Source organism: Homalodisca vitripennis, chromosome 3 (assembly GCF_021130785.1).
Source record: "Homalodisca vitripennis isolate AUS2020 chromosome 3, UT_GWSS_2.1, whole genome shotgun sequence".
Lineage (NCBI taxonomy): Eukaryota > Metazoa > Arthropoda > Insecta > Hemiptera > Cicadellidae > Homalodisca > Homalodisca vitripennis.
Window position 1 is genome coordinate 197,440,146 of NC_060209.1, and position 23,918 is coordinate 197,464,063.

A 23,918-nucleotide genomic window follows, 5' to 3' on the forward strand; every position below is an offset into this window, starting at 1 on the left:
AGCTTAAGTTGACAGTGTAAAACAGCTTCCCGTCACGTTTCATCGTGACTCTTGTCACGTTTACTGATACCGCATAATAATACTACAGTACAGAACAAGTAAGTGGATTTTAAACTGTACGGGAGATAAACTTTCCTAATGGTTCTGTGTTTTAAACAACTAATGTTGTACAGGAGTAATACTTAAACATTAGATTGTAAGGACGTAAAATTTCGTAATTGTCTGAGCGTCAGTAAAGCTTGAAGAGCAAGCAGATATTTTAATTTGTGCTTCATCCGAGTCTTATTCAAAACGCATCCGAAAACGGATTGCTTCTATCTAACTGATGTATCATTGTGACTATAAATGAAAGCCAAATTTGAATAAGCAGATAACGAAGATAATGTACTACAACTTATAAAAAGTAACAAAGTAGTGGATGAAAGTGTTTTTAATAATCACACTGAAAAAACTCAAGGATCATTTCATTTTAGTAGTAGATTCCTTTATAGTAGTAACAACGTCATTGAAATGTATTTTTTATAAATTTAGCTTTTACATTCTAATAGAAACGTTTCAATAGGAAAAGCCAAGGACCTAGCCAGCGAGAGGGTCCAAAGGACCCGGACCCCTCAAATTGTTACCTTTTCAATTACTTTTTTTTAGCAAACGATTACTATTATTTAAATGATTCAGTATTACTAACATGTACTGCTGAAAGATGGTTCTCGGCATGAAACGGTAAAACAACGTTTAAGGATTAAAATGGGGAATGAGCGACTGCACTTGCCTTACTTTCTTTATACTACGAAAAAATATCAGTCGTCTTGACCCCCCCCCCCAAAAAAAAAAGAAAAAGTTATTCCTGGCTACGTTTTTACGACAAACGATAAGTAGAATAATTAAAAACTGTACGCCTTTAAACCACAGTACTACTCCTTCCTCAGTATCGTTAAATTCGATATAGTCTTAATCAGTCTTAAGATAAATATTAATAAACACACCTTATCCCGATGTAATAGTTAAAAAGTGATTTAATAATACGGGTTCCTCTGATGCAGTTTCCCATAATCATCATATTCCAGTATAAAAATTAATGGTGCTTCATTTATACCTAAAACGGAAACTTAAGTGTTTGTTAGTCTACCGCAGGAGTCTCCAAATTACAGCCCGCGAGAGGGTTTCATCCGGCAAAAATTAATTGCCGTCAATAGTGAAGCAACGTCAACAGGTGGATATTAGTACTGTAAGTGAACTGGGCTGACTTAACTATTAATTACATACATATTAGTTGCACCCCCCTGAACTATTATATTATTTTAGATATGTGAAATCTATTTGTGGCACTCTTACTCTTACTATACGTGTACTCTTACAAAGGGCTACACTAATAATGATAGCTTTCAAACCTTTGACCCTCAGGAGAAAGGAGGTGGGGGATAACTAAAAATGTTCAAATAGCACTTACAATCTTGTAGGATATTATTTTAAAGTAATTATATTATATACCATGTTAATATATAATACATTAATAGTGGCCGCTGCTTGGACAGGTGACCGCTGAGCGGTCCTGTCCTTACAAGCGGCCCGCCTGCCCGGCCATTGGTGGTGGTTCGGAAGTCACCTTTGAGCCGTTGGTCCCCAGGTTAAGTGTTTAGAGAGGGCTTCGTAGCCCTAACTTCGCCTGGTAAAATAAGACGTTCTTTACTTTTTTTTTAATCAGCAAACTGTTATGCTTATTTTTACATTTTCAGTTGCAGTTCTTTAAGTGATCTTCAAGAGACGAAACAAACAGTAAGTAGAATGTTTTCAGTTTTTGGATGAACATGTCAGTGAACCAACTTTTGTAAACGATTTTTGGAAAACCCAATTATACAGCGAATCTTTTTGACTAATACGTAAAATTTATTTTTTTGATAGAGGTGTTAATGGTCGATCTAACATGGGCTAGCAGCGTTGATACTGTACAAATCTCTCACTTACACAATGAATAATGGCAAAGAATTTCTCAGTTGGAAGATGTTACTAACTTTTGTAAATAACTGTTATAATTACAACAACAGACAACAGGTAATTGTAATGAATTTCAATTATAAATCAATATCGTGTGATAATGTTAAACAGTTTTCTTTGACCTGCTAAATTGGCAAAATTGTAGTAGAATTTCAATTCTTGGTATACCTGTCTAACCATATTGTCTTTCAATAATATACAGGTGAAATTACGTGACCTTGGAACGTAAAAAATTGGAATAACTCGTCTATTGTATTAATTTGCTGTTTTTTAAAATATTTCTTTTATATGACCTGTTAGCTGTTTACTAATACGAACTCTGTTTCAGGTTATAACTCCCACTATTCAATGTACCTACAGACCTACACCTTGACAGTGGCACTTCTGGTGCTACTATCGCATTGTTCGCTTGGCGATGATGATGATATCGAAGGACCTTTAATGCCTGTGAAAGCTGACGGAGGAATGTACACTACGGTATGTAGACATTTACACTACATCTAAAACAAACGCATTGTCCCGATTACTTGTATTGGGTATTGAGTACTGTAAATTATGTTCATCAAAATAAATAGAAGAGTGGAGACTGAGGACGGCTACAAGCGGACAGTTTTCCGGGTGGTTCAAGGCAAGAAGCCTGGTATACCGGTGTTACTGCTACATCCCAGTGAAAGGAGAAATTCTGCAAGATTCTGTTTAAATTATTTCTCAAGGAGGAAATCATCAAGGAGGGAAAGTACACAGGAGAGAGAGTCACACAGTGGAGACTGAGGACGGCTAAAAGCTGACAGTGTTCCGGGTGGTTTAAGGCAAGAAGCCTGCTATACCGGTGTTACTGCTACATCCCAGTGAAAGGAGAAATTCTGCAAGATTCTGTTTAAATTATTTCTCAAGGAGGAAATCATCAAGGAGGGAAAGTACACAGGAGAGAGTCACACAGTGGAGACTGAGGACGGCTAAAAAGCTGACAGTGTTCCGGGTGGTTTAAGCCAAGAAGTCAGCTATATCCTTGGTTTTGCTTCACCCCTGTAAAGGATAAACCCTACAAGTTTCTGTTTAAATTTTTTCTCTAGGAGGAAATCATCAAGGAGCGAAAGCACACAGGGGAGAGTCACACAGTGGAGACTGAGGATGGCTACAAGCTGACAATGTTCCGGGTGGTTCAAGCCAAGAAGCCAGCCATACCGGTCTTATTTCAGCACGGTTATCAAGCTTCATCAGATGCCTGGGTCACCGATCCTGAATCATTAGGTTGGTTTCTAACGCCAACTACACAATTATTCAAGTACGCTTATGTCTATACGTATAGTATTTTATTCCTTTCTTTAATCTTTAATACTTTTATAATTTGATCGATGCTGACACTAAATTTAGTTTTCCTCATAACATATGTAGATTTTGTTATAAGACTTGGCATATTGTCATGTATAAAACGTATACGATTTTATATAGGTTACTTTAAAATCTTTAATCTTTAAACTAATACCTTTAATTCAAGCGTGATTGTTTGTCGTACCTGTGAACCGGAGGTAACACGTTAGTTGTAGCATGCCTTCGATGTGCTGAGGGTTATGAGGACGCAGTTATTTATGTAGTGTATGTCATTATGTAATTTGCAGAATCCAGATTTATTTTTTTTAACATTTTATACGTGCAGTGGTGTGAAAGTAAACCTTTAGAGGCAATTTCGTTAATAGCTAAATTCTTAAATGAAAATGAATAAATGAATAAAATTAAAATTACAGCTGTCGTAAATAGTTAATAATAAAAAAAATGATAGTGGAGAGGGTTTTGAAAATGCAGTTTCTCTGATACATCTTTCATTTTCGGAATATTGCATAAGTAAGATATAAAATGTCAAAGAAGTGAATTGCAATTGTTTTTTTTTAGCATTTAGACTGTCCGATGCTGGCTACGATGTCTGGATGACCAATGCTAGAGGCAACGCTTACTCCAGGAGCCATGCCAAACTTAAACCCGAGGACAAAGAGTTTTGGGATTTTAGGTTTGTACTCACTTTTACTTGAAAGTATACTGGAATTTTGGATAAATAGAATACTACATTTTGAAGATTGAAAATTACCCTTTTCAGTCTATTAAATATGTTGCGATGGACCCATTTAAGTCATGGATAACAACTGCAAAAGTTGTACGTGGAAAATCCTTAAGCTTACCCTGGGGATTGCAAAAAAACCTGTAAGTAAGTTATTGTGTCAAGTATATAAAGTGTTATATGTTTATTTACACAATGATACAATTTTAAATGATTATCAAGCAGTAAAAGTCCTAAAAATATTGTAGTTTAGTTTAAATTTGACTTCAAAAGCAGGACAAAACTCATTTTGAACAAGCAATATGGACAAAACACATTTTGAACATTTGGAAACCGGACAAAACACTTTTTGAACACTTCATATAGGGGTAGAGTAAAAAAGTAAAGTAAATTAATGGTACAAATAATATAATATTTTTTTATTTATACATTGTTGTTCCAGTAGTAGAAAACATAGCAAAGTAACATTATTTATGTACCCTGTAAGAATTCACTCATTACAAATACAAAGTTACTTAACATTGCATAAAAAAGCTTAATTCCTGACAGCACCATCTTCTTCCAAACATTCATAAAGTTCATAATCTTCATTACCTTCTTCAGTATCTACAATACTTTCAAATTAGTTCAAAATATTTTTGTAAAAATCAAACTGATCTCCTGGTAAAGTTTTCCACTCAGGTCCGAACATGACACCTAACAGTTTGTTTACGTCTTTTTTTCTCATCACTTATACAGTGGTTGAGAGGAAGTTTTTGAAATTTCACGTTGTTCCTAATGGTTTCATCTTTAACACCTTTCTTGTATAATGACAAATAATTCACATCCTCTTGGAAACGATAGTGTTGTAGTCCCTTAACACTTACGGTTAACTTAAATGTCCGTGTGACTGTCCCAATCTTCTTTACAACTTGCTTTTCAACAATTGCATCCCTTTTGAAAAGTATTCTTTTCATGTTGCTAATGTTCTCCAAATTCTTAAAATAATTTGCTAATGTCGATTTGGTATCAAAAATATGCCAATCTTCACCAAGCTGTTTAACATCTCCAACAGTTTTATATAGGGTAACATACTCTCCCTTTGACAAGATTATGGGATTCTTACGAAGGATTTTTTCAACGCGCCCAAAGACGCGGTCAGCCGGTAAAAAGCTGTGCCCTTTCACTGGAAAGTACATTCTTATTTCAGCCAGTTGAGTTTTAGGTTGATGCATATAAAATGAAAGGGTTTGTACTACAATATTGTTCTTATTTTGTACTCCACAACCATCGCAAAATGAACGAAGTTTGGTTTTTCCATGGAAATCCGAATTCTCTAAGTAATTTAACAAAGCAGAACTAATTTCGGTGCTCCCTTTTCCACCTTGTACATCAGTCCATGTGTAAAATACTGGATATTTTGTGGGCAAGTTGATTATTGCAAATGCATAAAAATTTATTTGGCGTAGATAGTAAGCCTCTTTAGCACATGACCTGGGCAAAGGCTGTATTTGTTGTAAATCAAAACATAAACTTACTGTATCTTCATGCTTAATTTTTGAGCGCCATAAAAAGCTTTGGCTCTTCTCTTGTGTACAGTTTTTTCAGCCATAAGATTATTTTTTTCTTGAGAATTGAGAAGAGCTCTTTTTATTTTCCCTTTTAAAAGTAGACAAGACATGTACTACAGACGTCCGATACTGGAGTTCGAAAGCCAATATTGAACTCGTTAGTAAAGACATTTCTGAACATAGCAAAGGAAACTTTAAAACAAGATTCCTCTTCACTTAATGTAGAAACATATACCTGATGGAGTTTTGAGATGCTACACTGGCTGTTTAAATAAACCCGTTTATATATTTTTTCGATTGTAGTGGCTTTCAGTGGCTTTCAAATAGGAAATAAATGCACGAACTTTCTCCTTCTCATGAACACTTTTGTGACTTTTCCGGTCTCCGCCTCTATTTTCATCAGTTTGTAGTTATATTAGACAACCTTGTTCTGCCAATTTTTGTTATATCCAAGAAAACATTTTTACAAACAGGAATCCTCTTACCATTTACTGCAGAAGGAATGAAATATGTTGTAGCAAATGCATGTTTACCCTTGAAGTTACCATCACAATCTAGGTTTGCAACTGCTTTTCTACCCCTACGCCTTTTGACATGGCTGATCTGTACTAGATGTGAAACAATTACATCTTGTTGAAGTTTTACAGGTTGTTTATAAATATTTTCCTTAATTAATTTAGCGTCTCTAGGTCATTAATGTTTTTACACTGTAATTTCCTGTTATAATGATTGCGAGGGACAAATATATTAACTCCTGAAGGAGTAGAATACCTTTTGGTTTTGGCAGCATCAACTTTTCTTGTTATTTTCTTCCTTTTCCTGGATCCACTGTTAATAGAACCTAAAGGAACACCAATTGATCAATACTAAATTTATTTTCCATGCCTCACAACTGACTCTAACCTCACAAATAATTTATAACTTTCACTAAAATAATATGCTCTCAAGATCAAAATGCACATTAACCTCCAATTTCACAAATAAAACTGGTGTATGGTCATGTGACTAAGCCAATCAATCAGCTGCACTGTATGGCTCACTCTGATTGGCTGTGGGACAAAACATGCTTTGACCTAAACTGGTCAGAAGACAAAACACTTTTTGATCGAAAGTGTAATATTTGGACCTTATTTTATAATAGGAGAGATTTTTTTTATCGATATTGGCTTTTAAAGACCTTCCTTGAAGCAAAAAAATTACTTCTCAATGCATAACTCATTTTTTATTTTTCGGGACAAAACACGTTTTGAAAGTTTGCTCCTCAATTATAACCTTCATTCAATTACATTGGACTTTACCTTATACTCACTTAAAAAATAAATAACGTAAAATGAGAAGATCATTAATTGACTTTTAAAAGGTAAATTAAATGAAATAATGTCAAAGATAAAAAATAACAAGATATGAAAAAACTATAAATGCAGTGTTTACAAGATATTTCACAATTTTTTTATTCCAGAATTTTTATTTCTTATTTCAATTATTATAAAGCCATAATTTCATTTATAGCATATAGTTACAGTGAAAATGGATAAATTTTCTTGGAAATACAAGGTTATAGTAAAAATGATACTGACTGAATTATAGAAACTAATACAAACCATAGTAAATAAAATGTATAAATATTTATTACTTTAGTATTTAGAAGTCTGTGATCATTGCAATATATGAGATGTAACAAATATTACAAAAATAAGTAGAAAATATTAAGGTTTTTATGTAAGAGAATTGAGTGTCTCATATGATTTTAAAATTTGAAAAATAACGATTTACTAATTAACAAACGTAATTGTTCAAGATATATATTCACAACCTGTTGTAAGAAGTAGTCACTTCTGTCGGTCAATCCCGTGACTGCTTATCTACTAAAAAAATATTAGTTTAGTCAAAGTGGCGTACCTTCAATGGAGGGTTGACATAATGCATAGTCCATAGGGTCCATAACATCACGTTTGAAAAATCTCTCCATGGTGTACTATGTTGGATGTGTAGAGATTTATACTGTTTTACTAACCCTTTTCTCGTTTCTTGATACCTAAAGAAGAGGATAGATTCAAATTTTCGAAAGGTACTGGTCTAGTATTGCAATATATAACAATGTTAAATGAACAAATCTGTTATCCTGTCAAATCACCCATAGTCAATAACTAAATTTAGACAAAGGAAGTTTACTGGTTATGTAAATTAAACCAATCTGGTGAGTTAATTTAATGGTCACCGTGTCGGACACAGTCGCCACTTCTATAATGGGAGTACAACAAGGTCTATTGTGGAAACAAACAGGAAACCACTTCACGTAAAATTGTAAAAAGAGGAAAATTATTAAGTTAGTCCTAATTTTTATAGAATTAATTTATGTCGTAAATTTGATACCACTAATCCAAATCAAATATATTTGTGAAGGTAGAGTTTGCTTCAATTCACATTGTTTAGAGTACAACGTGTGAAATCTGACAATGTCACAGTTTTAATTCCTGAAATTTTATGAACAAATCCAAAAGAAATGTCAGTGACGAAGACGTCCAAAAGGATTATTTGAATCGTTTCAAATATCAGACATCTAGACTAGAAAAGAGCGCTGTCTGGATTTGGATTGAATCGACCCTTCTCACGTTGAATCGTACAATGTACGCTCCCAACAGTTAAATCGTATAGTGTACGGTTCCAACATGTTCGCTCCTCGGGTTCACGCATCCAACACGTTGACTCCTCGATTACACGCTTCCAACAAGTTGAATCCTTCACAGCATGCAACCAAAATGTTAAATCCTCGAGACTACATTACCAATATGTTAAACCATAGAGGTTACGCTCCTAACCCTTGAATCGTACAGTGTATAATTCAAACACGTTGAATCCTCGAGTGCACCTTCTGACACGTTGAATCCTCGAGTGCACCTACTGACACATTGGTCTCGAGTGCACCTTCTGACACATTGGTCTCGAGTGCACCTTCTGACACGTTGAATCCTCGAGTGCACCTTCTGACACATTGGTCTCGAGTGCACATTCTGACACGTTGAATCCTCGAGTGCACCTTCTGACACATTGGCCTCGAGTGCACATTCTGACACATTGGTCTCGAGTGCACCTTCTGACACGTTGAATCCTCGAGTGCACCTTCTGACACATTGGTCTCGAGTGCACATTCTGACACGTTGAATCCTCGAGTGCACCTTCTGACACATTGGTCTCGAGTGCACCTTCTGACACGTTGAATCCTCGAGTGCACCTTCTGACACATTGGTCTCGAGTGCACATTCTGACACGTTGAATCCTCGAGTGCACCTTCTGACACATTGGTCTCGAGTGCACCTTCTGACACGTTGAATCCTCGAGTGCACCTTCTGACACATTGGCCTCGAGTGCACATTCTGACACGTTGAATCCTCGAGTGCACCTTCTGGCACATTGGCCTCGAGTGCACCTTCTGACACGTTGAATCCTCGAGTGCACCTTCTGACACATTGGCCTCGAGTGCACCTTCTGGCACATTGGCCTCGAGTGCACCTTCTGACACGTTGAATCCTCGAGTGCACCTTCTGACACATTGGCCTCGAGTGCACCTTCTGGCACATTGGCCTCGAGTGCACCTTCTGACACGTTGAATCCTCGAGTGCACCTTCTGGCACATTGGCCTCGAGTGCACCTTCTGACACGTTGAATCCTCGAGTGCACCTTCTGACACATTGGCCTCGAGTGCACCTTCTGACACATTGGCCTCGAATGCACCTTCTGACACGTTGAATCCTCGAGTGCACCTTCTGACACATTGGTCTCGAGTGCACCTTCTGACACGTTGAATCCTCGAGTGCACCTTCTGACACATTGGTCTCGAGTGCACATTCTGACACGTTGAATCCTCGAGTGCACCTTCTGGCACATTGGCCTCGAGTGCACCTTCTGACACGTTGAATCCTCGAGTGCACCTTCTGACACATTGGCCTCGAGTGCACCTTCTGACACATTGGCCTCGAATGCACCTTCTGACACGTTGAATCCTCGAGTGCACCTTCTGACACATTGGTCTCGAGTGCACCTTCTGACACATTGGCCTCGAGGGCACCTTCTGACACGTTGAATCCTCGAGTGCACCTTCTGGCACATTGGCCTCGAGTGCACATTCTGACACGTTGAATCCTCGAGTGCACCTTCTGACACGTTGAATCCTCGAGTGCACCTTCTGACACGTTGAATCCTCGAGTGCACCTTCTGACACATTGGCCTCGAGTGCACCTTATGACACGTTGGATCCTCGAAAGCACGCTTCCAACACGTTGAATTCTCGAGTGTACCTTTCAACACGTTGAATCCTTGAATGCGCCTCCCAACACGTTGAATCCTCGAGTGTACGCTTCCAATACGACGTATCTTTCACTGCACGCTGACAACATGTTAAATCCTCGATCGTACATTATTAATATGTTGTACCATAGAATTTACGCTCACGACCGTTGAATCGTACAGTGTACACTTCCAAGTCCCCTAATGCACGCTACCAACACAACGTGGACAACACCATACAGTCATGGAGTGTATACTCCAACATAATTTCATATGCGACCAACAAAAGCAAAGTTTCATATACAACAATTACAGTGCATTACATTGAATTAACAAATAAACGCTATTAAGTCGAATTACTAGGTGGGGGGGGGGGGGCGTACTGATAGTGCAAGGAGGCTTTATCGCCCAAGTCAATAATAGTTATAAAAATAAAGATAAAAGTGAAAGGTGGATCCAAATGTAGAGTACTTCTACAATGTGATTGGGGGGGCGTACTGATAGTGCAAGGCTTTATCGCCCAAGTTCATAATAGTTTAAAAAATAAAGATAAAGATAGATCTAAATAAATATACATATATTAAAACTGTATGTTTGTCTACAAGTTGGCACGAGATGGGGATGATAGATCTCCCGGCTGCGATAGACTACGTACTGAACAACACAGGTCAGCCCAGTCTACATCTTATAGCCCATTCCATGGGCACCACGGTATGCTTCGTGATGGCGAGCTCGAGACCCGAGTACAACCAGAAGCTGAAGTCACTGGTGGGCCTGGCTCCAGTGGCCTTCCTCAGCAAGATGGTACAGATGGTGGGGCCTGAGGGCATGGTGGAGGAGATGGCAAATAAGTACATGGTGAGTTAGCACCTTGAAATGCCTGAGTTATTCATAATCTTTATTAATATACAAGACCTGTTAAAACTTAATAATCGAAAACAAGAACATTTGTACATGGAGCTATGCATTCGGAAGATCGCATTCCATTCAGTATTTTCTCGATTGGATCAGTATACGAATGCTCCCTTGAGAACTTTCACTTGACGGCGCGTAACTCAACCTGAATCTCAAATTAAATTGAGATGTAAAATTTTGTTTATGAACTTTTGCATGTTAATAATAGTAATAATAAGCTGCATAATTAGTAGTGGTAGTGCCTGGGAAATACTGGTACCATTCGTAGTCATTATAGTATTCGAAATTAGGGATTGCGGCTGAAAGGCTAGATAGTTGCCTCGCACGCACGCATCCCTACACTCACGAGCGCCAGGGCACGACACTTACGGTTGGGGCCAGCCCATCTCATGCTGTTTTACGTCCTAAGCTACTAAGCTCAACGTAGCATGCAACTAAGCAATACTCTGTGACAATTTTTGTGTGTTATACGTTGTTTTCTTGTCATGTTCTCTCTCTCTCTCTCTGTCTCTCTCTCTCTCTCTCTCTCTCTCTCTCTCTCTCTCTCTCTCTCTCCTCTCTCTCTCTCTCTCTCTCTCTCCCCCCCTCCCTTTCCCTCTCCCTCTCTATCCCTCCCCCATATGTCTCCCCCTACCTCTCTCTCCCTCCCACCCCTCTCACTCTCTACGAGGTGGTCTAGACAGGTAATAGGGCGGAAATAAGACGAAGGTTTGCGTGTCTGTTAGAGTAAAACTACCCGTATCCCAGCCACAGTAGTATCTGCTAACACTATAGTAGTAGTACCATGCGAAATTAACAGTAGGAGTGCCCCTGTCATTACTAGTAGTAGTGCCCAGCATAGTGGCTGGTATTATTACAATGGACAGTAACTATTTGCATTAGTTACAATTACTATTATCACAACATAGTTACTAGGCCTGTATTCGTAGTAGTACTGGTACCGTAGTAGTATCAGGTATAGTTGTAGACAACAGTATCTGTATGTCTAGATAGTACTGATAGTAGTGCCCAGCCAGTATATATCTACCTGTGGTAACGCATTATTTGGATTTAACACCTTATAATTGCACTATACAGTATAATTATGGATCAGCTGTAAAGATATACGAGCATACAGACGATTATCTATTAAAGTAGTTTTTACTCTGAAACACTATATTCGGAGTCTTAATACCTTATTATTGTACTATACAGTATAATTATGGAACTACTGTAAATATATACGAGTACATAGACAAACACACACAGTCCAAAAAATGTTAAGTATGTTATACGTAGTTTTCTTGTCATGATATCTCTCTCTCTCTCTCTCTCTCTCTCTCTCTCTCGCTCCATATCTCCCTCCCTCCATATCTCCCTCCCTCCCTCTCTCTCCCTCACACACACTCTCTCACTCACACTCTCGTATAAGAGTGAGAAGGGATGGGCTGTGATGTTTTTTGGTATATATCTTTCAAAGCATTACTATGCTATTTCACTCCTATATATTTTCCTAATATTTGGTACAGTTTACATTATTAGAACTGTATCTTTCAGAAACAATGGAAGGATTCTGGGAAAGTGGAGCTGTTTCCCAGGAAAGATTTGGCCACCGACGATAAGTCGCAGATCACTTGTCTCGACGTGGAAGAGAGTTACCGAGACATGTGTGTCGATAAGATAGAGGTAAACCTATGTCAATGTGTACAGTTGTTCTGTTACTAACATGTTACATACCCCTCAGTAGTGTGAATGTAAATAATAAATAAGTTATACACTACACAAGTGTGTTCTCTTCACACGGACAATATAAACATATGTGGAGGAACGGAATTATTATCCAGTAGATATGTGTGTGCTCTGAGATTAGTTGTAGGGTTTTATATGTAGAATAGCAGCGAAGTATTAAGAACTAGTAACTCGATACTTTCATTTCCTGTTTGAAATAGAGACATTAAATAAACTCAAATTTTTCAGGAGGTGGTTTGTTTAATTTCATTTTTAAGAGAATGTATTTAAAAATATTGAGTAGTTTGTACGTACAAACTATGTAATATGAATTTGGTTTTTAAATGGCACCAAAATGTCTAATTACAATTTATACTTCACGTATTTGTACACTCCATCATACTTGCACATTAACATGTTTGTGTTGTTTTGGCCTACATACAAGGACATATACATGCATATAATTTCTATAATATTGGATAAATAAGTACTATATACACAACACAAAAACAGGTCAATTCTCTTTAAGAAAAAGCCATTGTATAATGGTTCAAAACATTTATAAATTTTCGTGTATCTTGTACACTTTTTCAGATAAATGTATACAACAAGAATAGCAGACAGAGAAAGTGAGAATTCAAACAGGAAAAAGAAACATTGTAAATAAATACAACATGATTAGATCAGCAATTGATGGTCCGTGAAGTTGACGTTGTGAATAAGTAGCAAGCATGAAATTTATTTTAAATGAAGAACTCTTGATTTCTTGTTTGATTACAAGTTGGTGTGCAGTTTTCCTTTTTTACATTGTAATGTATTTAGTTTTCATTTACACTGTCATCGATTCAATGTTTGCCCGACATACTGTTTTTCAGAAAAAAAATTAAGTTTGGTGTCACAGTTGATATTTCCTTTGATAGCATATACTTGTTTGGTTATAATACTTTGGACATATTTCCTTGTTGACATGATCTTACAGGTTCCACAACGAGGTTTTAAGCAAGGATTACAACCAAAAGGCCGCGATTCCTTATTTACCTTCATAACCCTTCATACCTAACATCTGTTTAATATTGGTTAACTTTTTAAATGCAACTCGCAGATTTTAAAAATAGATCTTTGTAAAACGAGATATTTGTATGCATATACTTATATGACATTTTTGTTAGAATTAATAAATGTTTAAAAACATACAAAAATTTGTGACACATACGTGGTGAGTTTTAAATGTCTCTCTTGTACATTTTTCATGTTTCTTCATATACTGACTCCGCTGATTAATTATTGTTGAGTAGAAACTATTTTACTTTATTTTATTCATACTACCAGCACATTTATGCTAAATAATTACTTAAATCAAACTCATTATATTTTAGTAACAGATTAAATTTAGCTAAGTTATTTAAAGTAGCCTCCGACCTCTTAATAGTGGCATATCTTGTCCATAAAGTACTGCCTTATGTAGTTTAGACTATTTTGAAGGGATAAAAGTAGAAGTACATGTAATAAAGTAATTTCTTTATCCAATTTGAATAACATTTGTTCAACGTTTAAGGCATTTTTTCACTCACATAAGTAGTAACCCCCTATGTAATAACGTAAGTAGATAGTACATACAAAAATCAATGATATTAAACATCTTTTACATCTTGCATTGTTTTTCATAGGAGATTCAGAAGGTAATAGGAGGAGCATATATCCCAGCCGGAACATCCTTAAAGACAATGGAACACTTCTACCAGATGTCAGTTACAGGTAACTCCTCTGCCCACACACAATGATTGGTTCCAAAAAAACAGTTCTTACCATAGTTTTTGATGGGTTAATGTCTGGTGAACTGAAATTAAATTCAGGTGACCGAATGTGCTACCAGGAACGTCCTATAGGACAGTAATAGCCTCAACAGTCCATTACGTTACAAACAAAATTATTTTGGTTTATTGTGTGGATTTCGAAGCCACATTAGTAACAATATCCCTCTGCTCTCTGATAAGGAATACATACACTAATTCTTGATTTTAATTCGTGTTTCTTTTAAAGTATTATGGTCGTGAATTTCCTTCTCATTAACAGATCCAAATCCTGATAGTCATGGAGTTGTGCTGTTGGCAATGCAAGTGTCGAATCTTTGTTCTGAGGTAGAATATTTTAAAAGTTTTAGACTCTTCTCAGTTTCTTGTTTGATGAACACCACTATTCACTCGTCCACTGATATCTGGAAACAAACGGGGTTTAAAAATAGAAAACAATGTATCTAACACATATTCTAAAGTAGGAAAATAATTAGTATAAGGAAAACTACTAAACAACGCCAAAATTAACTTACCTTTTTTTTTCATTATATACTGCACAATTCACTCGCGTTTTAATTTTATTTATACTTTTGTATTTTACACAAACGTATGAAATTTTCACATTGCACGGTTACTGCTCTGAACTCGACTAAAGACTGACGTACTCTGTGAAAGGCCAGCGATATGACATTGATAGCTGTTCTAAGGAACCACAATCCTGACGCTTATCTAATATTTAGAACAAAAGTAAGTGACTAGATTAGATAAGCATGGTAAAACTGGTAAATTTTTATTATATGAATACCTTTTACTGTTGTTAGTGTTTTTCATTTAATAATCTTTATGGGTACAATTCTGTGCCTTGGTGCAAAAAAGGCCGAAGTCCAAAAACCTGATTTTTCAATACGGCCTGCACAACATTTCTTCATTTGTTCAAACATTTACTGTGAAGTCAAATTGAAATATATTTAAATGAAATTTTCTACCTTAATATTAGTTTTATAACTGATATTTTTGATAATAACTACGTGCTTGTAATATTTTTTAAACACTTTTGTTTAGGACATTGGCCTTTTTTCTTAATTTTGGTAATTATAAATGTTTACAAACTTTTTGGAGATTGGCCCTGTAATTTTATATGGTGTTTAAATTTAGTTACTCAATAACAGTAGTTTCTGATGAAAATTAACTATTTTGTTATTAGCACAAAGGAAATTAATTCAGGTATATAAAAAATCAATGATCTATTCATGTCATATTTATTGTTTTTCACACATATTGTTTGAACATTTTTAATATAAGCTAAGCATGTCTTAGAATATGAATGAATCTTATCTAAAGTATAACAATGTTATTCAAAATGGTTTCATACACCACTATTTTAGTTTTCTTCCCCAACTTCGTCAGAAAAGTCTTTAAATGGATTTATATCTTCAACCTCGGAACTACTCTATAGGCTATTAATAACAGCACTGTAGTTCAGTTTGCTATTAGTACTAATATATGGCATTAAAGATGTAAGATCTTCTACTTTTTCTTTTGACAAATTAATTGGCGTATTATTGATGGGGACAACCATACACCTTTGGGTATGCCGTAGCGTTTTTTTTTTCTACTTATGCCCAACACCTTGAACTCTTCAGATTCCTTAAACGATGATTTGTACAAAATTTGGGAAGAATTTTCTTTGTTGTACTCATCTTTTAACCAATGAATAGAGTCCCAGTACACCCTTTCACTATCAATATTTTGGTTTCTGTGCACAAATTCAGTTTTAAACAATGACTTGAAATGTAAAAATTCAGTTTGTTCCATCTGAAATACTTCAATCTTTGGGGTGCTTCAATACATCTTATGAAATTGGACCAGTCCCTTGGTATCTCTAAACAAGTTACTGTTCTTTTCCTAGATCTTTCAATGAGCGCATGCACACCGTCAGCTTCCATGTGTGTATGGCCCGGTACAAGAAACTTATGGTGGATCACAAGAGGATTGTTTCGTGCTTGTCGTTCCCTAACCAGAAGCAAAAATATTGAGCTCATAATGATGTTTCTAGTTTGGCCAGGGCAACAATCACTGTAAAAGATTATCTCTTTTACGTCATCTCCTAAAATCTCTTTTACATATTTGAAAATGCACGATCCAAGTTCCTGGCTGCCACGCATTGCTACAGTTTCATCCCACAAAAACACATAGGTCTGGAAGGATTCGGGTGTCTATTTCTGGTCTCATATAAAGTCAAATTATAGGTCCATAGTTGTCGTTTATAAAACGATATACCATTAACAAGGCAAGGTGTCGGTAAACATTGTTCTAAGTCAAAAGGTATCACTACAGTGTCAAAGTTTGTCTTTGATATGTCTTTATCAATCTTCTTTTGGTTATAAGCAGAATCAGCCATTTCTAAATGTTCATCTTTTAACTTCTGTGTATTTATTCTTTCTTCCTCTATTACCGATGATTTTATAATCATCTCATATTTGTCGCATTTTGCACAAGTATCATTTTTGGGATATTTAAAATGCAAATTAAATTCTTCAACAAAATTCTTTCTGTACATATGATCTTTCTCTGGTATAATATTATTGTCTGTACAATATTTACAATACACTCTGTACATTTTTTATATCGAAAGGTCTGGAGAGAGATATTTCTTTTGTGTATGTGAGCGAGAGTAATGAGACTCATATGCTGGGAACAATTTAATATGGTCCTGAATCACATTTTTAGCATCTTCAGATATTTTTGGATGGTTTCCGTGCTTTCCTCTTTTGTATTCTAGACAAAGACCTGATGTTGAAGATCCTTTCTTCTCCACAATAACTCTCACCTTTTTCAGAGTCAAATCAAGAGTTTGTTACATCTTTTGACATACCTCAATTCTTTTTCCATCTAGAGGAAGAAAGTAGTGGCGAATAAACTGACGCCTACTGATACACCCATCTTCTTCTCTTAATCTCTCTCGTTGCTTTTTTACTTCATCAATAGAGCCAACAATGAAATGGTTTTTTGCTTCACTTGGCAATGTATAGTAATTGGAGAAGATGATATTTCTTTCAACGTCTGAAAACTGTTCAAAACGCCTGCAATTACAGCTATCTTTTAAAGATTTAGCATGAACCACTTTACCCTTTCCAGTATTGTATTGCAGTCCTTCATTTTTCATTTTTTTACATTGCGAATCCAAGAACTAGGGTTTCTTATCCGCTTTCTGGTCCAAAATCCTTCGACTTTCTTTCGGCCTCTACTTTTACGCCCAGAAGTGCTAGAAGCATCAATTGCTTCATTGATGACATTCAAGCAGTCATTATTTTGACCTGGAGTATTATCACTAATTATCATACTTACAGGTGGTTGAATCACTACAACACTTGATTTCTTGTGTCGTTTTCTCCTTTTAACTAATGTCTCGTCTTCACTACTAGAACAATCATCTTCGTCTGGTGGTTGATATTCATCTGATGATGGATCAAAAGGGTCGCCAAAGTCAAGTCTTACTGGACTCTCATCTCCAACATAGTCGTTTCTATGTTCCAACTGAGTAGACTGGCTCTTGCACTTGTCTTCATTTGAAGATCCAGCGACGGGTCCATTGATCTCATCTGAAATTACAACAAAATTTGGTATTACAAAAACTAGTTTCAATTAAGAATATGTGTCCATAAAATGCAGAGTTAGGGAGACCCAACTCTGCATTTTAAAATATATCCTTTCATTTCACCTGAAAAGCACAAAGAAACCAATAAAGTTATACATACCTACTAGGTAAATCTGTTAATAATCTTTAAACATAATATTTATCGGGTGTTTTATGGCTAAGTTGATTATAGCCTAACATTTCATAACCTCACTAACCTGAAAGAAACCAAAACATAATTAATGTATAATAGATAGAAAATGCATTCTTACCTTGAGAGTTGTACTCCAACAACGCTATGTTTACTAATTTTCTTCCTCTTGAATTCATTTTAAAACTCAATAACAATAATAAACAGAGCAGTGGTTACTATGATTATATTTGTGGAAAGAAAGCATGAATGAAATGGAAACACTGTAATGTATCAGCTGTGATAAGGCCAATGTCCATTCTATAGAGTATTAAGAGGTAATACCTTCAAAGAGAAGTAAAAGGGCCAATGTTGACTTTGGCCTTTCTAGCATCAAGATTCGGTAACCATGCTTGGGCCAATGTGTACTTTGGCCTTTCTTTAATAAAATGGCTGGAAGAAACTATTATGGACATTGGACCACATAGACTCTGAATCTTCTTTATTTTTGTAATTGGACATTGGCCGTTTTTGCACTAGGTAGAACAGGTCAGTAAATGTTATATGGCACCTTAACCTGAAAATAGCACATTTTGGACATTGGCCTTTTCAGCACCAAGCCACAGAATTATTTATTATTGATAGTAATTTCTAGTGATTCATGTTGTTATTATCCTTGTTATAATCTTTAATCGTTCCATTATTTTTGTTTTAATTTAGTGTAATGGCACAAGTCCACCGTATCAATTGAAACAAGTACAAGGTAAACTGATTTAGTTTACGAGTAAAGTACTGTCTAGCCATGATACTAGTCTGTAAAATGATGGCTAGGGATATTCCATGTACTTTATCGTACTTTTGTAACAAGTAGAGAATAAATCATAGTTTCAATCAGATAAAGTAACTTCAGGAACTCCATATCATAATAATTATTTTGTCCACATTAAAAAAAAATTACATCTAATACATGAAAACTCGGAATATGTTCTCTTCTCCTGATTGAAATGCTTTATTTCTCTATAATTATGACAATAAGTAATTTTACAAAACCAAAAAAAAATACTGTTTTTAAAGTATAGTTTTTTCAAAATGTCACCATTTTGTTTATATAATTGTTAGGGAGCTTTAATTTTCACTGAACATTAAAAAAATTACTTTATTAATTGTGTAGAGTTTGAAAATGTTTGGTGCATAAATGGACAAGTAATATAAAATCAAACGTTTAAACCTCTTCATGGGACACTCTGTACTTCATTGTAAAGTGATCTAACACGGAAGCTTTGAGTTCAACCAGAAATTTATCTTAAAGACAAATATACATAGTAACTTAGCGCCTTCAAATAGAGTTTGACTATTTAATATGAGTAACTGTCTCGTAATCGCGGTTTATAGTGTGCAGGCACTTTGAAATCTTTTATCTTTTACAGCGCCGCCTGGTGGCGAGTTAAATCAATGAGCATAGCATATAAAACATTCTCCTTAGATATATACGTATACATACAAATTTTCATAATGATGGCTCAAATAGTTTACGATTCTATAAAGAACATAGACAAACATTAATTTATATTATATTATATTTATTTATTTACATTATTATATTGACCATGACCACTTTAAATTACATTCTTATCATTTCCAAATTCAGCAGGAATAATTATTTGTTCTTAAAAATATACTAGGTACTCAATTATCTATATGTCATTTTTAAACGTACATTATACAATTACCACATATTTCTCATGAACGACCAAAGCAGTGCTCTAGGATCTCAGTTATCTATGTAGTGTGTATTATCGAAATTTGCTCAATGACTTATTTTAATATGTAACACTAAGTGACTCTCGGCGAAACTTATTGATTTAGCTGAACAGCTGGCGAGCTAGTTTCGTATTTTACTTTCATAAGTTTCTTAATACAAGCAAGTAACTCATTCAGATCTGAGCCGTTTCTAACTCTCTACAGTTCCAGACAACTTTTACTGTATATTAACATTAACTTAAACTGACTTTTTATTTGTATATCTCCTTTATTAAAGATTATTTCACTTCCAATGGTTGCAATACAGACAAACACATGATTCGATTTTACTTGTTTTACGACACATTTGATTGAGAACAGTTTAAAATATTTTATACGGTTTGGTTTTTAATTCTTAAAAAAAAAACTATTAGCTAACTACTGATACATATATGGCAAATTCCTCAAACACGTTTTACTCAATTTACTTTCCGTTACAAAATGTATGTACACAAGTGTAAAATATATATTTCTCTCGAATAAGTTATTTGGAATAATAATATAGAATCTTAGGTTTAATCATTCAGAATATCTGTTTTCGAACCATTTGTGATATGTATTCATATACATCTGCGTAACTGCCATGATGCATACTCATCAAATGTTTTTGTCTAATGTAGAATAACAATTACGAGTACATCAAAGTTGTGTACGCTTTCCATTTTAAATAGTATAAATTACTATATTTTATTTCAATATGTTTATTAATACGAAATTAAAGCTCACTAATTACAATTATTATGTACGATCGACTTATTTATAAAAACTAACGTGGTGAATTTCCCCAGGAGGACTGGATAGGTTGTTTTCGGCGGATGTGGATAATCACAGACTGGTAGGCGTCATGTTGTGCTTCCGGGGTGCGCAAAAGGCCCTTCAGGCTTAAGCGCATGGCAGTAGGCCACCCTATAGAAGAAGAAGAACGTAGTCGACGTAATGTCCGTCAGTTCGAATGCACGTCTCGGATCCTGCACCACACAGTTCAACATACTTGCAGTTATGTAGCAAAGTATTATGTAATTGCGTTCTTCCATTGGCACATATTTTGCAGTTGAAGTACATAGCCACACTCTGATAGATCGCGGGATCTGGAAGGCCAAGGAGCAATGAGTTATGATCAGGAAAAACACATATCGAATCTTTGGAAGAGATAATTCGAATGATTAGTTCTAGATTGAGTAACATTTGAAAAAAATGGTTTAAAATGTATTTTTTATTTTCACAGCCAACAGCAATGAGTGCTGTGAACCTATCTTAAAAAAAGAAAAGGTTCTTCAAACACAAAAGTTTACGTTAATCAGTCATTATTAAGTCATTGTTGTGTATCTAGAGCACATTTAATGATATTGAGTGTAATAGTTTGTGTGCACTATTGTAACAATGTTAGTGTTGCTCTGTCCAGGGATAATGAAGCACTACAAGTTTGACTCGGCAGAAGACAACAAGAAGGCGTACGGAAGCGAAGAACCCCCGCCATACACCGACAATTTCAAGAAAATCACCGCCCCCACTCTTCTATGGTCTTCTGACGTAGATCAGATAGTGATGACGAAGGTATTGTGTTGCTTAGTTTCCATTTTCAGCTTGGTTGGGTCTCAAATCCATTGGTCAAAATTCATTATATGTATTAAAAGCCGTAGTCGTCAACATTTAAGTCATAGTTGACTTCCTCCCCTGTCTTTAACCCGCTACTCAGGCGTTAAAGCATCAGAGAAATTGTTCTGTTCATCAAATTTTAATACCCCAATTTTGAGGTAACTACAGTAAACAAGCTATGTACATGGGCGATGTAATAATACCCGTGGCGTAAAATCATATTAGTCTTTTGGTTGGCAATTATATAATGTAAAGTAAAATTCAAAATATATGTAAGTATAACTCTGATGTACAAGCGACAAGAAATCTCATTTTAAACGTACAACTAGTTTTATAATCATCCACTAACTTGCTGATTCTCCTACTGTTAATGATCAGCTATAGCGTGGTCTTCAAGATTAATGCCAGAAACTCCTTAATGTTATAAAATATTTATAAAATTAAGAAGAGTTTCAAAAGGGGTTTTAACGCCATGGGCTTAGGGCAATTTGTTTATGTCATTAACAAATCCCTCAGTGGTATATAAACACTTGACATTTTCATGAATTTCCGTTCTGTGTCTACTAATTTAGGATTACCTCTGCCTTTAGCCTCATATATGTATATATGTATTTGGGTTACTTGTATCCAAGACGTAGAGGAACGGCACAGCAATGTTAGTACAGGATTCCTTACAAAACTATTCAAATAGTGCAATTATGAACACTCTCCACAACTGTTCTTAGTTTTAAGGTGGGCGTAAATATAGGCAAATCGTTATCAGAACCTGACTAGAAAAATAATTAGTTAAGGATCTCAAACGTAACCGATAAACCTGGCCCATCGTTCCTGATCTTGAGCGCAAAGCAAATTAATAACAACTTTGAAAGGAATTAGATTTAGGATATTGAAGTAATTGACGCAGTTTTCGGCCTCAAAAAGCATGTTGTTACAAAACCGATGTTTATTTACTACTGAAACTGAGTTTTATCATTCCGCGAACTGAACAAGTATTCTGTGCAGAAGTGACGACCATGAGTGATTAACATCCATCAGGAATAGATTGGATAAAGTAATGCGTTCTGTGGATCACCATATGTCTAGGTTAAGTTGCCTGATTGATCAAGAATAGATAGGATAAAATTGTGCGTTCTGTGGATCACTATATCTAAGTTAAGTTGACTGATCGATCAGGAATAGATTAGATAAAATTGTGCGTTCTGTGGATCACTATATCTAAGTCGAGTTAACTGATCGATCAGGAATAGATTAGATAAAATTGTGCGTTCTGTGGATCACTATATCTAAGTTAAGTTGACTGATCGATCAGGAATATATTAGATAAAATTGTGCGTTCTGTGAATCACCATATCTAAGTTTAGTTAACTGATCGATCAGGAATAGATTAGATAAAATTGTGCGTTCTGTGGATCACTATATCTAAGTTAAGTTGACTGATCGATCAGGAATAGATTAGATAAAATTGTGCGTTCTGTGAATCACCATATCTAAGTATAGTTGATTGATCGATCAGGAATAGATTGGATACAGTTGTGCGGTCTGTGAATCACCATATTTAAGTCGAATTGATTGATTAAATTGCTTATTTAAACATTAAGTATATTTAAAAATTCATTCAAAACAGAATTTTGATTAAGAATGGCTAACATATAATACTCCAAAAGTAATTATTAACCCTAGAAAAAGTTCAGTAGTCGAGGAAATATCTATCCACTTACGACATTCTGGGACTCGGGATGTAGAGAAATACAAGGCAAATGCCAGCAACATTCTACCATTTATTTCAATTTTTGTCCTTATTGTATCTTTCTAAAACAAGTAAAGAAGGTAATTCAAATTATTTAGCTGTAACATTAATCAATAATTATGTTTTATTTTTGAGTATTAATCGTGTTTGGATTATGTTAAGGATGTAGACGACCTGGTCGCCCTCCTGCCCAACCTCGTGGCTGACAATAGACTTCAAGACATTGATTGTTTCGATCACATCGCGTTTCTCTTCCCTCGTCAGAAAAGCTGTATCGCTGAGCGAGCTAAATTCTACAGCAGCGTATTGGATGCTATTCAAAAGCTGGATAAAAAATAACCACATTTTTCATAAATAAAACTTGAATATTCTTCTCAATATCTTTATGTTGTCTTTATATTTTTGTGGTTTCCTTTCTTTGACATATTAATTATCAATAATCTTCCCCCTGTATATATAAATGTTGAGCTTCAGTAACACCGATATTATTATAGATTATTATGTGCAGTCCAGTAACAAGCGAAACTAATAACTTCCCATTTCTTGGAAAATACGTACAAATGATTATATTTTAGATAGTTAGAAAATGTGAGTTTAAGTGAACCTGAATCAATCTACTGAATCAATCCTTATATACCAAAATTATGTAGAGTTCGTAACATTAATATAAGAAGAATAAAATGATCTCAGTTTTGTTTTGCATGTGATATAATT

At 35.3% G+C, this 23,918-nt stretch overlaps 1 protein-coding gene across 2 annotated transcripts in view; it reads left to right on the forward strand.

Annotated features, from left to right (window-relative positions):
* The window catches only part of LOC124358002 (lipase 1-like), a 30,952-nt gene extending 7,368 nt beyond the window's left edge, over positions 1-23,584 (forward strand). Inside the window, exons 2-10 of one of the 2 annotated variants that reach the window (XM_046810211.1) lie at positions 1,734-1,773; positions 2,321-2,469; positions 3,066-3,243; positions 3,883-3,997; positions 10,485-10,737; positions 12,331-12,459; positions 14,169-14,256; positions 21,264-21,415; positions 23,367-23,584. In XM_046810211.1, the coding sequence (XP_046666167.1) occupies positions 2,341-2,469; positions 3,066-3,243; positions 3,883-3,997; positions 10,485-10,737; positions 12,331-12,459; positions 14,169-14,256; positions 21,264-21,415; positions 23,367-23,543 (1,221 nt within the window). In that variant the 5' untranslated portion in view covers positions 1,734-1,773; positions 2,321-2,340 and the 3' untranslated portion in view covers positions 23,544-23,584. The remainder of the gene's footprint in view (positions 1-1,733; positions 1,774-2,320; positions 2,470-3,065; positions 3,244-3,882; positions 3,998-10,484; positions 10,738-12,330; positions 12,460-14,168; positions 14,257-21,263; positions 21,416-23,366) is intronic. The other variant, XM_046810210.1, reaches the window with a different exon arrangement.
* Positions 23,585-23,918: the final 334 nt, after the last annotated feature.